Raw genomic sequence first — 16,372 nt, forward strand, 5'->3', positions numbered from 1 at the left:
GTTTCTTTTTCAATTTTTTGTCTTTTTCCCCTTTTGGATGCACCACTTTCAAATTTTCTCTTCATGTTTAAATTTAGCAATGACATTAGTTTTAAAAGTTTTCGATCTTGCTGCAAACAACAATTATTAATGACAGAATTAAAATAAATATCAGAACAAACTTAATACAACACAAATAATTTAATTAAAATAATAATTATGTGTATTAATAATCAACTAATTAAGTATATTAAAATATTGTCTCAACATTGATTAAAATTTTATGTAATTGCTCATGTTATCACAATTTAATAAAAATATATTAAATTTCCGAAAAAATTTGGAGGCCCCTATTTAGGTCGAGGCCTAGGCCAAATGGCCCGTGTGGCCCCCCCTCTGATAGGGCCTGTATATATATATATATATACATACATATATATATATACATATATATATATATACATATATATATATATATACATATATATATATATATATACATATATATATATACATATATATATATATATATACATATATATATATATATATACATATATACATATATATATATATATATATATATATACATATATATATATATATATATATATATATATACATATATATATATATATACATATATATATATATATATATACATATATATATATATATATATATATATATATATATATATATATAGATATAAATACATATACATACATATATATATATATATATACATATATATATATATGTATATATACATACATATTATATATATATATATATATATATATACATACATATATATATATACATATATATATACATATATATATATATACATATATATATATACATATATATATATTCATATATATATATATATACATATATATATATATATATATATATATACATATATATATATATATATACATATATATATACATATATATGTATATATATATATGTATATATATATATATATATATATATATATATATATATATATATTATATATATGTATATATATATATATATCTTTTTTCCGTATTTAGCTGATATTTGTAAATACCTCCGGCTGCATGCGTATTAGGTCAGTTTGATTTGGTAACTCTTCGAGTGAAAGTAAACCCGCTAGTGCCAATACTTCAATGTGGTACTTGAAACCAAAGAAAAATAGAATAACATTTAGTCTAATATTGTATATATTAAAACGTTTTCGAATAAATACAGCCTTTTCATTTCAAGTTTTACCTTATTCTGACTATTTGCTAAAAGCTTAAGGTAAATATAAACAATTTCATCACTAAGACAGTCTTTCAAGGTATCTTGCAAGGAGTAGTCATAAACCTTGCAACCACCTAGGCTTGGATATATACCCATAATGTCTTTTATAGGATTTACTTTACGAAGATAGTCGATAATTCCATAACCTATTTATGAAATACAATACATTAAATCTTATAAGGAAATTATAAAAAAGCTTACCACCTAACCAGTAATAAAAAAGTTAAAAATTTACATAATATTTAAAAATACTTTTAATAAAACTTTTTGTTTTTCTAGGCTGGGCTCAACAACTAGGTTTTAAATTTTTCTATTTTTTTTTTATAGTTATAAAATTACCAACTTATACTTTTAATAATATTCGTATAACTTCCAAATTTATTTATTTTTATCAAATATTGACAAAGAGTCAATGCGAAAGCCCTTAAATTACTTTAGGGCATCGTTGAATAAAGTATACCTTCACTATCTTCAACTATGCAACTTTTTTTTGTAACAGCTCTATCTAGAGAATAAAACATCAATTTTTATTTCGATTTACTAAAAGTTTATAATTCACTTTTTAATGTTTCTTATGTTTAACGTTTTTAATGTTTTATAATAGATATTTTAAGGTAATTGTATTGAAAGTATGAATTTTTAGTTAACTTACTTGTATGGAATGTTTTTATTGTATAGAGAACTTGGCTTTCCTGGTTGAACAAACAATTGACAATACAGTCTCCTAAAAAGATAAAAATCATTCGTGAAACGATTGTTACAAAAATATTTGCAGTTATTTGCAAAAGTGAAACTTCTGTCAAAAAAAAAAAGGCAACTAACTTTTTACATTTTCCACCACAGAACTTTTTTGGTTTCTAGTGCTTTTTTCGTTAAAGATTGTTCAATATTTACAGTTGTAATTTCTTTTAAATTTCAAAAAAAAACAATTAAATTTAAATTTAATAACTACAAAACAAATTTGTTTTTTTAAGTAACATGCCTACCTTTATCTAAATCGCATTCAACAAATTTCTTAAGATGACATCTTTTGTGAGTTTCTTTCAATGGAACTTTATTATCATCATTTAATTTGAAATTACCACCACGTGTAATACAACACACATTATAAGGTCCTTTAAACCGTGGCTTAAAAGCAGCTCCTTTATTTCTTCTTCCTCTTATGTCAAGTAGCAAAACTTTATCGCCAACCTTAATAGATTCTTCCTCTATTTTAATATTTTTTAAAGCTTTTCTATCATAATATTTTTTTTGCTTGATTTGAGCTTCTTCGATATTCTAAAATTGATATAGTATTAAAACTTATTAGTACTAGTAAAACTTATAGCTTTTCTACAAATAATGCTAACTACTGCAAATTAAATCGAAGAATTGAAGTGCCTTACCTTAGTAACCAAGTTAGTTAAGTTTTCGATATGAATCTTACTCTTCTCTACTTCTGCTTTTACTTCTTCTTCATCAACTCCAATAAAGCCTATCTCCTAAATTACAAATCTCTTTTGATTTTTATGATAACTATGAATTATTAACGATATCTTATAATTTTGGATATAAAACTTTATAATACTATTCTTTAATTACTTCTTTCAGTTCACTATTACAAACAGGTGGGCGACCCCCAAACATTAACTCAAAAGGTGACACTTTTGTCGACGTTTGCCTTTCTATCTGTAGTGGGTACAAAACTATATCAATAAACTCATCCCAGTTTGTTTGGTTATTGTCAACTAACTTTCGGATTTTTCTAATAAGAGAAAATGTCAAATAAATATCAACAAAGTCATTGTTTAAAATAAATTTAAAATAATTTTAAGTAATCGCTTTATATAGGAAAAGGAGGCAAGTTAGGAAACCTTGCGCATCTTTTTAATCTTAGTTTAATTTTTTTTGTCGATAAGTTTGTTATGATGAGTGCAATACTAAGTGTTTATGTGCCGCATTAAAAAGTGGTTCCTCAACCCAGAACACATCTCTTTCACCAATAATAATCCTAATTTAAGATTCCTAAACTGCTTCCTTCTCCTCTACTTTAAACACTAGGAAAAATCAAAGCTGTATCCAAAAGTATCAAATCAAAAATTACTTTTTTGTATTTTTATTAGTATTTTCATCCTGCCCATTTGTTTGTGGATGATAGACAGCAGTTTTTCTGCGTTCTATTCCCAAGATTTTATACATTTCGTCATTTAACTAAAAATAACCGAAATTATTTTTTATAAACTAAGTGATTAAATTTTTTTTTAAATATCTACCTTGTTACAAAATTCGGTTCCATTATCTGTAATTATTATGGAGGGAAACCCGAAGGTTGTCATTAAATTTATAACTGCTTTAGCGACCGTTATAGCGTCCTTGTTAGGGAACGCGTAGGCAACAGGCCATTTGGAAAACAAATCCATACAGCTTATAAAATATTTGTTCCCCATTTTTGTTTGAGCAAATGGTCCCGCAAAATCTATGCCAACTATTTCCCATACGCGTGTAGTCTAAAGAAAAACTGCTTTTTCTTTAAATTTACAGGAATTCTTCTTATTATAATGTCGTTATACATATTATTATAATTAAATAAATGTAATTTTTATAAATAAACAAAATTGTAAAAATAATTTTATATTAAATAAAATGCTACATCAAGTAGCATTATTTTTAAAATACATTTTGATGTTAAGATTACTATTCAAGTTTACCTTTATTGAATGTAAAGGTTCGGATATTGAAAGTAGTTGACCAGATTTTTGACAACGGCTACACTCTTTTAATTAAAAGCTGTACAAGTAATAGCGTTTTGTAGATTACAACCCCAGGCTAATAAATTTAAAATTTGTAATAACCCTTATTTATATATATATATATATATATATATATATATATATATATATATATATATATATATATATATATATATATATATATATATATATATATATATATATATATATATATATATATAAATATAAATAAGGGTTATTACAAATTTTAAATTTATTTGCCTGGGGTTGTAATCTACAAAACGCTATTACTTGTACAGCTTTTAATTAATGGGTTCATAAAAGATGTAGTGGCATTCAAGTTCTCTTAATATTTAGTTTCAATTAATATAGATCCAAATAGCGATTGAAATAAAAAGTGGAGAATAAAATCTTAAAATATCAATAAGTCAAACTATTTGTTAATTGTACATTTTATGGATTTAACTAATCAAGGTCAATTTAAAATGGCGTTTAAAAACAGACAGACAAGTAAAAGGCAGAGGAATAATACAGATTCTTTTGTTAAAAACAAGAATCAGGTTTAAGAAAAAACTTGTAAGTAAGACAGCCAAACATGTTTATAAGGTTATCTTTAACACCCTTTCTCTTTACAAAACTGTATGCGTTGGGGGTGTCTATAAACTGTACATAAATGTGTACTTTATAGATAACTTGACAGACTGACGGTTTTTATTGTGATTCTACAACTAGGAAGATTAAGAACCTAAAATCAAGGAAAAAAAAGAAGATTAATTAATAATTTTAGGAAAATCAAAATTACTTTAGGCCAAGCGATTAATATAAGCAATGCAAACATCATAAAAGAAAAAAAACAGAAAATAGTTATGTAGAACATAGATAAATTACAAATATTTTCAATGTATTTTCTGTCTAATTATCATAGTTGTATTTGCAGCCTAGAATCTATGAACAACACATCACTTTAATGAAATTAAGAAATACATTATATAACATCAGTATTAAATGTTTAGAATATCAAACCTCCATGTAATTTGTTAAAAAAATAACATGCTAGATAGCTGCATTTGTTGCTTAGAATCATAGAATATCACATCCCAGTTAATAAAATGAAAAAATATATAGCATGCTACCAGTATTATATGCTTAGAATATAACATCCCTTATGTAATTTATTTAAAAACAACATACTAGATAGTGCTTAGAATGTTAGAATATCACCTCCCCTTAATAAAATTAAGAAACATACTATTATATTTTTAGAATATCACATCGCCCATGTATTTTGTTAAAAAACAACATACTAGATAATGCTTAGAAAGTTAGAATATCATCTCCCCTTAATAAAATTAAGAAATATTGGCATGCTACTATTATATGTGTAGAATATCACATCGCCCTTGTATTTTGTTAAAAAACAACAAACCAAATAGTGCTTAGAATGTAACATCCCCTCATATAGATATATAAAATATTGCATAACATCTGGTTGAAAATATGTAAAATATTACTAGAAAATCATCAATTTTAGAATTAAAAATTAAATTATAGTACCATGTCTTGCGGACTTCGTATATACCAACATATTAATAATGAATTTCATTTATGTATTTGTTGCGTTATTATTATAAACTATGAACGTTCTTGTATTATTCGGACGCACTCGGTACCCTACTAAGTTCTATTACTTCAAAACGCATCCTCGTTTTCATTATTTCTACTGGTGCGGTGATATTTTAAGGTGCGGTGATAGCATTACAGATATACATATTACAGATATAGCATTACAGATAGCATTAAAATCACGTGACAACAACGACTTAATCCATATAAAATATAGAGTTTATTAAGTTCTATTCGGTAACATTTCATATAAATATAGTCTGAATAAATGTGTTTATACCTTTAGACATCCATCTAGTTATACAGTCGGTGTAATGTCTGCATACGAAATATATATGAAATCCAAAATAATTTCTTAAAATTGAATAAGCAAAACTAACACAACTTACTCCTGGCGTTTCAATAATTATTACAGATTATATAAATTAACTATGAAATTGATTATGTACAATTTAATGCACTCTAAAGTAGGCTAAGCACTAACACGAATTAACTAATGCATTTTATTTCTTATAATTTATATATATGTACTAAAAGTTTTATAACTAAACTATATATGATGAAATCTTAATATTGATATATAGTTATCATATTATATATTGCTCAAACTAATAATGCTGATTCGTGAGTATTTGACATGGAATACACTGCAGCCATTACACCCGAGCTAATGACGAGAGTTGCAGCACTTTTAATAAATAAAATGTTGTTGCGTTGTATGCAAACATCAAACTTATGTGAACTTCAAATTATGTTGTGTTATAACATATATCAAGTTTTACAGTTTTACTTTTACTTTAAAATTGCACTGCGGCAACATTTCCGTAGTTTTGATTTATAGCATTTGCCCTTTACAAACAATGCGCCTTAGTGGCCAAAGTAGTTATCTCGCAGCATTTCTGAACTGAATCGCCGTGGTTCAAATCCTTACGCTTGCATATATATATATATATATATATATATATATATATATATATATATATATATATATATATATATATATATATATATATATATATATATATATATATATATGTATATATATATTATATATATATATGTATATATATATGCATATATATATACAAAGTAAGTTGCCAAACTATATAGTTTAAATTACTTTAATGAATAAATGCGTATCTTGTAGTTATTTTTTTTATTGTTTTTATTGTTAAAGAGCTTTACTTAGAATATAAAACAACATAATTACTTATTCATAGCTAATTATTTTATAAAAATTGGTAACATAACAAATAAGGTAACACTCCTAATATTTTGCAATGCCACCCTTGCTACAATAACGGCTTTCAGGCGTTGGGGCATGCTTTCTATGCAGACTTTTGCATTGTGTTTGAGATCGGGGTTGTTATGCCACTCTCTTATAAGGATTTTTATCAATTACTGCTTGTTGGTGATGATTTGGGCAATTTTTTGTTTTGTGAACTCTCATAAATTTTCTAAGGGACTCATATCAGGTGAATTCCCCGGCCATGGCAAAACACGCACATTTTTTTCAGTTAGCAATGGTGTAACACTTCTAACTTTACGGCACGGTGCTTAGTCTTAGATGAACACATATTCTTCATTACCTGGGAACAAATATTGGACCTGGGGTAGGATTCTGTTTTCCAGTACTCGCTTGTACTGGTCCTTCCTCATGGCCATTTTTTATGGCTTCAGTTAAACGTGGTTTTTTGGTTGGACGACGACGCATCAAATTTTCTTCAGCCAACACTCTCTAAACTGTCCTTTTGGAGACGTTAATTCCTTTATTGTTTATTATTTGTAGCTAGTTGAGACAACGTTTTTTTTTGTTTTTAAGACAGATCACTAATTTTACAGTCACAACGTGGAGTCGTAAGCCTTTTTCTTCCACTTTTTCCGACACGGTCGGGTTCATTTGTATCCATTTTTCTTTTAATTCGACTCACTATTGTCTTGCAGCACAACACTTGCAATTTTCAGTGTAGTTAAGACAGTTTTAAAATATTATAGCGTCTGTATAATATTTTATTGACTACGACATAATTCAGTTAATTGATCAGGTCTATAATGAAAAGACGAAAAAAATTAAAATGATAAATTTTTGTATCATAAAATATAAATGTTTGTAGCGAAAAAACCCAGACCAAAGATTCTTTTTTTTTAAAAAAAAAAAAAAATCTTTCTAAAATTACAATCGCTTGTCCAAGTTCAAATAAAATTTTAAATAAAGAAGTTTTTGAGGTGAAATGAGCATCATAATTTAATAATATGATCTGTTCTGACCGTTTATTAGCAATTTTTCTCAATTAAAAGGTCTTTCTTGGTTGCAATTCTAGTAACTTTTTTAAAATTGATTGAAATATTGTGTTTTGACCACTATATGTGGTTGAACGTCTGAACCAATTAGAACTAGGATTTATAGTGCGCCGAGGCTCTTTTTCAAAAGATTTTAACTAAGTTTATGATAACGCCGATGAGGGAAAGTGATCTTTAGATTCACTCTTTGGGGTTGGAAAAAATTTTTTTGAAAATTACATAAATAAAAGAAAAGTTTCTTTAAATATTGAAAAACCTGAAGCAAAATAAATTATAGCATCTTAAGCTCTTGTTTGGAAATAATACGCTCATAAAATCATGCTAATTTCAAATAAAAGATTTCAAGTAACTTGTAAATTGCCTTAACTACACCGAGTTGCTGCAATTTCTATCTGAAAGTGTGTATAATGAAAAAGTAAGGTTTTTACTTCCCTTTTTTTTTCTTGGGGTTAATTCTGAAGACTTGCCCATACTAAAAACATCAATGAGAGGTGAGAATGCTTACAAGTCATGATTTATGCCTTAAAATTAGCAAAAATAATAAATTATTAACCATAACTAATTGAACTATTAACAAATACTTAGGTTTCAATAGTTCTGAATTCGACAAACTTGCAAAAAATTGTTCCAAAAATAAATAATTGAAATCAATTTTGAACTTTACTCCAACCACACTATTCAACAACTGACAGCTAATTGAGTAAAAATCTTACTTTTTGACAGATAGGGTGAACTGACACAATTCCCGCAATTTAAAAACAATAATATTATTATATTAGTAACTAAAATACACACAAAAAAAATTATTTAAAAACAATTTATTTGCTCGCAAAAATCATTTAAACTTTAAATTTTCTTAAAATGTAATGTATATATATAAATGTAATATATATATATATATATATATATATATATATATATATATATATATATATATATATATATATATTTATATATATATATATATATGCAGTAGTGGTGTAGTAGTAGAGCGCTCGCTTCATAAGCGAGAGGTTCGGAGTTTGAATCCCACCACGTCCCTGGTAGTACCGCGCTCAACTTGTTTCTCCGCGTAGCGGCCTTGTTCGTCAAGATTCGTGTTTCGGAGTTATAGAGTTGGGAGAGGGTTTTAACCACAAGTAGCCTCCTCATCTGAGTGGCTTTCTTGGCTTTGGGGAGGTGAAATACAAAAAAAAAAAAATATATATATATATATACATACATACATACATACATACATACATACATACATACATACATACATACATACATACATACATACATACATACATACATACATACATACATACATACATACATACATTGCGCTTATGTCATGATAGAGATAAGGTTCAGGTTATAACTAATAAACTGCGTCTGGTCTAAAAAAAACTATGGCTTGAAACTTATTAAAGGTTAAATATATTAAGCCCATCCTGCTACTCAAAAAGGTGCTGCTGTGGAGGTAAGTTATCCGTAGCTAGCAATTATTTAAAATTTTATTTTAACACTTAAAATTTATTTAAAATACTATATGTATTTCAACTAAACCTTTTTCAAATTCATATATTTATGTTCAAAGTTAATAATAAGATTGTGCCCATCTTATTTAATTCATTTCTAAAAAAAGAATAATTCATTTATACCCAACACGATCTTCGAATAACAATTATATTCAACCAAAAACAAAATATTCTGCTACTAAGTTCTCGATCACAATTAGAGGACCTAAATTTTTCGAACACGCTAATTAACAATGAATTAAAAAATATTTCTTCTCTTGATCAATTTAAAAACAAACTAAGACAAAAACTTTTTATAATTGATAACGAATTAGACTTCTTCTGAAACTTTTAAATTAGAGAAATCACTTGTTTTTTACTTGTTTTTTTTAATACATTCTTAATCATATTTACTCTTGATTTTGGTCGGAATCTTTATAAATCTGAAATACAAATAGTTGTAACAACAATATGTTATATAAAACGAGTGTTTAGAAATGTGTAAATAAGTAAGTACCTATTTATTTCATGTATATTTATGCAATTTTTATATTATAATTTTGTGTTTTGTGTAATGAAGTTTCTAAAATTTTTTAATATTATATTTAGTTTTTTTTTATAAATATATTTTTTATACATTATATTCAATTTTTATACTATAATTTTGTGTTTTGTATCACAAAATTTCTAAAAAATTTATTATTTATGATGTATACATTATCCCAGCCGGCACATCTAGTAATGTAAATAGCCAGAGTATTTATCACGTATTATATACCGCACGGTTTTGTTTAAATAGAAACATTTAACAGAAAAATTTAAGTTAGGGCGCAGAGCGCATCCGTACACTAAAATTGCTAGATCAAAATTAAGAAGTTAAGTAAAAGGCCTTTTTTTCATATATGCAACTTTTAAATTTGTCTAAAATTATTGTCTTTTTTTAATAAAAACTTATATTCTATAACTATATTCTGTCAGGAATGTTCAGGTATTATACGAGAAGCTACAGGAAAAGTCTTCATATAGCTTTTGTAATATATGTAAAATGTTTTAGCAGAACGATTCTCTTTAAAAGAGATATCCTTCCGATAAAGCATTTCACATATATCATGCTTTTTTTATTAATATAATACTATATAATATAATATATAATCAATAATATATTATTATGTTAAATATTAACAAGTTCATTAATATAATAATAAGTTGTAGGAAAAAATATCATTCAGATAAAGCACAATCACAGTAATCATATGCTATTAAATGATGTTATCATTTACAACTCATCAGTGTAAACTATAGAAACTGTAGAGGTAATATATCTGTTATATTATAATATATGTGATAATAGATAGTAAATACAAAAAAACCCCGAAAAGTATAGATAGATTAAATCTACACTAGCGATTCCGCGGCGCTACAAAAAACATTTGCGTTGGCTTTTTGAAATTTGATGTCTTCTTTTCACTTAATTAGAAACTTAAATAGTAGCTGAATAGGACGATTAATTTTATGAAAATAATATATAACTGCTTTAAATGGTATAAAAATCTTGGTTTTGTTCTTTCCATCATTTTTGTTTGTTTTCAAAATAAAATAAACTTCTTGTTTTTTATCCTTATTCGCATTCTAAAAATGAAATTGAAAATGAATTTCTTAAAATGTTAATAAATTAAAAATAAATAATCTAAATTTTTTAAAAGCATTCTATGAATTGGACTCTGGATTGTTTATCGAAACTGTAAGTTTAGCTATTGGTTATAATCTATTCAATAGACTATTGTGATTACAGATTGGCATTCTTTAAACTGTATTTTTCAAAACAAAAAATGAAAAACCATTTCAACTTCAAAAGTTCAAAAGTGAACAAAAATGGAAATATGAAAGAAATTATATCTTTCATAAGTTATAGTATACAATTTTGAGTTAATTAGGTCTACTTCCTTTAATTTTTAGCATAAGCACAAACACTTTGTATTTTAATACTTTTATTTGTTGAAAGCAAATTTTCTTGATCCATCCCTTATTTTTTTTGTTTTGAGTTACTTTTATTAAGGTTTACTTTTTCAATTTTAGCTTCCAAATTATTGTTGGAAAAACCATTTAATACTGCCAAGAGTATATTGGATTTTTTAAATATTGAAGGTGGTGTTGTTTCCCTCAATCATCCAGGTTTTGTATTGAGAAATGCCCACTTTTTACAAATTCACAAAGAAAAAGATGAACATGATTTGACATCGCCAATTCTGTCAGAATTCTTTACAAATTACTTTAAATACCCTATAACTAATGTAATATTTGCTAAGTGCCTTAAAAAGTCAAAAGACTATGTTGCAAAATTAAATTGGGTCAAAAATTTTGATTCAAAGAATTACTATTTAAGCTCTGTTCTTTCTTTTTGTCCTAAAGTTCCTTATTGGTGATTTATTCCTTATTGGTGATTTGCTGTCTTCTGATAATTGTTCTATCCCTACTCCTGTCCACAATAGTGAAATTATTTCAAATCAAGTTACTGATTTTGTATCTTCTGATTTAAAGTTAAACATTGCTAATGATGTTTTTCATGTTTCATTACCCCAACTACTCTTGTATTCAACCCTTTAACAAATGATTCAGTTAGTTGCCTTTTAAAAATTCAAAATAATGAAGAGATTTCCTCTGTTTCCAATTTGAATCTCAACCTATCTTCTCTATCTTTTGATGAATTAACATGTCAAATAAATAAATACAAATGGAGAATTAATCACGCGAGATTAAAAAAAACGTGTTTTTTTTCTTTTTATTTTTTTAAATAATCTTTATTTCCAACAAGGGTGCAAGGAACCACTTCAAGAGATGAAGGTTATAGAGCAAAATAATTATTAACAGACAACTTAAAATATTGCAAATTATATGAATCAGGAAAACAAGATGGAGCGGATTTCCAAGAATTGATGCTCTCGGGAATAAACTAGACAAATAAGAATTTTTGGAGCACTTAGGAACAATATCTATAATATTATATAAAAGTACTAACTTCGCAATGATTAATATATTTTTCATATTGATTTCTATGAGAAATCAATATGAAAAGATAATCCGAGATGATTGAAATCCATATGTTTCTTACGTCATCAACAAATACCTGTGAGCTTTTCGGGATGATTCTTAATATTGGTTAGAAACAGTAAATGGTTGAGGATAAAAGTTAACATTGTTAGCTAAGGGTGACACTAGTGTGAATTAGCAGCGTTTAGTGCCACAGGTCCATATGTTTTTTGATTGTGAAGTTACTGTTGTGATGTTTTGTGTTAATAGACTACTTGGCTTACCTTCTCGCTGGTGTCGATTGTTAAAAATGATTATTAGGTTGTTTCGTTACTAATACTCGCTACTTCTAATCATTACAGAATTCTAATCAATTATAGAATAACAAACTTTTTTTATGCTGTTTTCATTTTTTTGTTTTAGGTGTTGTCAATAGTGCACATAAGCAATGTTAAAGAGTAAGTTTCATATTTTATATTTATTTAGTTTGAATTGTTAATTTATATATATTTTTTTAATTTATATTTTTTTAAACAAATAAACAAAATATTTATTAACACATTGCCTATTTGTGTTTTTAATAATAATTTTATTACATTTTTAGGTAGAAATTTTGCTGTTATACCTGCTATTGCTGTTGTAAGTACTCAAAATTTCAGAAAGTTTATTTGCTGTAAGTCATTCTCGTTTAAAGTTAAATTATAACTTTATTATAGAATCTTCTGTTAAATAGGTAATTCTGAATAATTCTGAGAAATTTTAATGCCCTCACGCAGTAATTTACTAACCGGTCTGTAAATTAGACCATAATTTCAAAATGATGTATTATTTGGATTCTATTATTTTTTTATGTATATTTGCATAGAGTAATTATAGTGTAACCCTAAATTTTTTTCTCAAAAACATAATTAAATAAGTAAAAACTCTTCAGTCTGAAAAATTAACGATTCTGGATAACCTCGACAGATTAAAAAAAAATTGAATCACAATTTAAAAATTTCAAGTCAAATGTTATATCGGTTTAAAAAAATTCAAATGTATTTAAAGTGGTATGCCTAATTGGTTTGTACAGCCTTTTTTGTGGAATTTACTGACTGGTCTATTAATCATGCAATAATTTCACTGATTGGTCTGTAGGTTATACAATAATTTTCAGATGATGTTTTATTTGGCTTCCATTATGCATATTTCCATGGTGTAATAACATGAACCCTAATATTATTCTTCAAAACTTTGTAAATAATATAAAACCCTTCGGTCTGTAAATAGATGGTTCTGGATAATCCCGACACATTAAAAAAAATTGTTTTGGCTTTTTATTTTCTTATAGTTGTTGGATTACTATGGAAAATTTTAAGTCAAATGTAATAACGGTTCAAAAGTTGTTAAAAAATGGAAAATTTTAAGTCAAATGTAATAATGGTTCAAATTGGCCCCAAAAGTAAATCATTAAAAACCCTCAGTCTGTAAAATAGTTGATTCTTGACAATCCCGACAGATTTAAAAAAAAATTTTGGTATTCTATTTTCTTATACTTGTTGGGTCACTATGGAAAATTTCAAGTCAAACGTAATACCGGCTCAAAAGTTATTCAAAAGTCAATTTGACCCAAAAATATTTTCATTTTCGGAGCAATAACACTATAAATTTTTCATACTTAAGCCCTATACCATTTGTCAAAAAATCATCAATTTTTCCACTACAAAAAGTTCTATATAAAAGTTCTTTTGATCCGCTTAATTTCAAAGGCCGAATGACCCCTCATTTTTTAAGTATATCTCTAGATATATCTTCAATACTGGAGATTTTTCTTGAGATATACTTATTATCACATATTATGTATGATAGTAAGTATATCTCTAGTACTGTTTGCCCTGATATGTTGTCAAGTTCATTAGATGAACTGTTACCTAAAGATCTTTTGTCACTGGAAAACAAGTAAAAGTCATTTAAAAGAATTATATCTCTGTAAAGTGAATATATCTTCAAGTGATAATCAAAACAGAGTATCATATATGGTTGGTTTTCTGGTGATGTTGAATTCAGTGACACTGATTCTGACCCCAAACCAGTGTAAGTTGTGCCCAATATAATAAGAGATGCAGTAAATAGTATACTACCAATAGTAATGCAGTTTAGAAAGTGTGACATACCAAAAGTTGTCCAAGCATTAATCAAAGGCTTGAAGAAGATATTACCTTTATAACTATTGATGTAAATACTGATTGGCTTCCTATTCAGTGTTTCGATAGTTAGCTAGTGAAGCCAATTTTTTGTTCAATAATAAAATATAGTATATTGTTCTTTTTCACTGGCTATTTATATTGGAAATCCAATGCCATTAAGTTTTCATGAAACAGTTTTATTTACAAGATTTTGTAGCAGAAGTTATTGATCTAACAATTAATGGGTTAGTTAATAATGAAAAACAATATGGATTTATTTTGCATTTTTTTATTTGTGATGCTCCAGTACTTGCATTTGTTAGATGTTCCTCACGTCACACATAAAAAAATAAGTGTAATTGATAAACTTATGTGATAAAGTAATTTAAAAAAGGAGTATTTATAGAAATAATAATGCAATTTTATGAACTGATGTTGAATTTAGACCAAATGTTTACCCAATACATAAATATAGCAACTGCATATGATTATTAATAAATAGTTTAGATATGGTTTCTTCACTTGCCATTGAGCCTTTGCGCAATTTTTTTCTTGAAGCGTTTTATCGATATCTTAATTTTATAAAATATCTTTACCTTATGAAGTTCAAATCAAAAATTCATATCAGTTTTGCTCAAAAGTGACTGATTTTATATCAAGTGCTAGAAATAGATCAGTCCACTGCTTCTGACTTAGTAGAAGTCCAAAAGTTCTTTTTGAACAAGAACATTGGAAGGCAACAGAATTTTGTCAGTTTATCTTATATACAAAAAATATTGTGTTTGAGAAAGTTTTAGACAATGAAGTTTGACTGTTTGTTGCATTTGCTGTAACTGTAAGAATTTTAAACAAAGAGATTGATAATAACAGAAATTAATCATTGCCATTTGCTAAATGCTTTTTTGCTACTTGTATTCATAATTCATTTAAGATCTGTAATTTTTAATATTCATAACTTGTTTCATATTGTTGGTGGTTTAAATATTATAGTTGTTCTCTAAATGATACATCTGCATTTAAATTTGAAAACTTACAAAGAATTTTATTAAAAAAAACAAAAACACAATAAGAAATACAAAATATAATGTAGCCAAATGATTTAATTGATGCTCTATTCTTTTAAACCCTTCTCGGTAAAATAAAAAATGTACACTTCGGAAAATTTTAATTTTTAAAAGCAACAAATACTGTATGTAAAGATGGAATCTTTACATACAGTATTTGTTCTTTAAAAATTTAAAATATATTTATAAATTCAAATAAAGTTTTTTTGAATTTATGTATTTATTTTATTTATGTTAAGGTTGTTAATTATATTACTAAAGCTGCTATTGCTTAAAATTTTATTAAACAAATTAAAAATTTGAAATTTTTATATTTTTATTAATCTTTGCTTTTACATATCTAGTTATATAGTGTTATACATAATTTAAAGTTCTTTGCTGTTTGTTTTATTAAGGATGGCAATGAAGACAAAATGAGCGACAAAAAATGCAGAAAGGTAAAACTCAATCGAATTTTTTAATACTTTTGTGGATGTGGTATGTATCTTTCTTGAAACTGGCTGCATTCATTCAGATTTACGTAAGAACTTTTCCTTTCGTTAAATTAGTTTCTTTTTTGCTTATATAGGTTTCTTAAATTTGAAAGAACTATTGAAAAGATTAGAAGTTTTGTTTTTCTTCAAAATTGTCCTACCAAACCCAGCTAGCAAGAGACAATTGCATTGATTTACATTGGCACAATG

The 16,372-nt window shown here is 26.1% G+C and overlaps 2 protein-coding genes across 4 annotated transcripts in view; both read right to left on the reverse strand.

The window, feature by feature from the left end:
- Nucleotides 1-2,187, reverse strand: part of LOC136090717 (uncharacterized) — an 11,268-nt gene extending 9,081 nt beyond the window's left edge. For all 3 annotated transcript variants that reach the window (XR_010643663.1, XM_065817577.1, XM_065817576.1), the window contains exons 1-5: nucleotides 2,101-2,187; nucleotides 1,931-2,002; nucleotides 1,739-1,783; nucleotides 1,246-1,424; nucleotides 1,064-1,150 (exon numbers count right to left, since the gene is read on the reverse strand). Coding sequence is in view for 2 of the 3 variants with exons in the window: in XM_065817577.1 (XP_065673649.1) it covers nucleotides 1,064-1,150; nucleotides 1,246-1,374 (216 nt within the window). In the remaining variant the exon portion in view is untranslated. The remainder of the gene's footprint in view (nucleotides 1-1,063; nucleotides 1,151-1,245; nucleotides 1,425-1,738; nucleotides 1,784-1,930; nucleotides 2,003-2,100) is intronic.
- LOC136091147 (uncharacterized) lies at nucleotides 1,397-5,737 on the reverse strand. Its single transcript, XM_065818130.1, has 7 exons — nucleotides 5,562-5,737; nucleotides 2,860-3,022; nucleotides 2,664-2,759; nucleotides 2,265-2,556; nucleotides 2,108-2,183; nucleotides 1,931-2,002; nucleotides 1,397-1,424 (listed from the first exon to the last, which is right to left on the reverse strand). Exons 2-7 carry the CDS (start codon nucleotides 2,902-2,904, stop codon nucleotides 1,397-1,399), a joined length of 609 nt encoding a protein of 202 aa, XP_065674202.1. The 5' UTR covers nucleotides 2,905-3,022; nucleotides 5,562-5,737.
- Between the last annotated feature and the right edge of the window lie 10,635 nt (nucleotides 5,738-16,372).

Source organism: Hydra vulgaris, chromosome 14 (genome assembly GCF_038396675.1).
Source record: "Hydra vulgaris chromosome 14, alternate assembly HydraT2T_AEP".
Taxonomy (NCBI): domain Eukaryota; kingdom Metazoa; phylum Cnidaria; class Hydrozoa; order Anthoathecata; family Hydridae; genus Hydra; species Hydra vulgaris.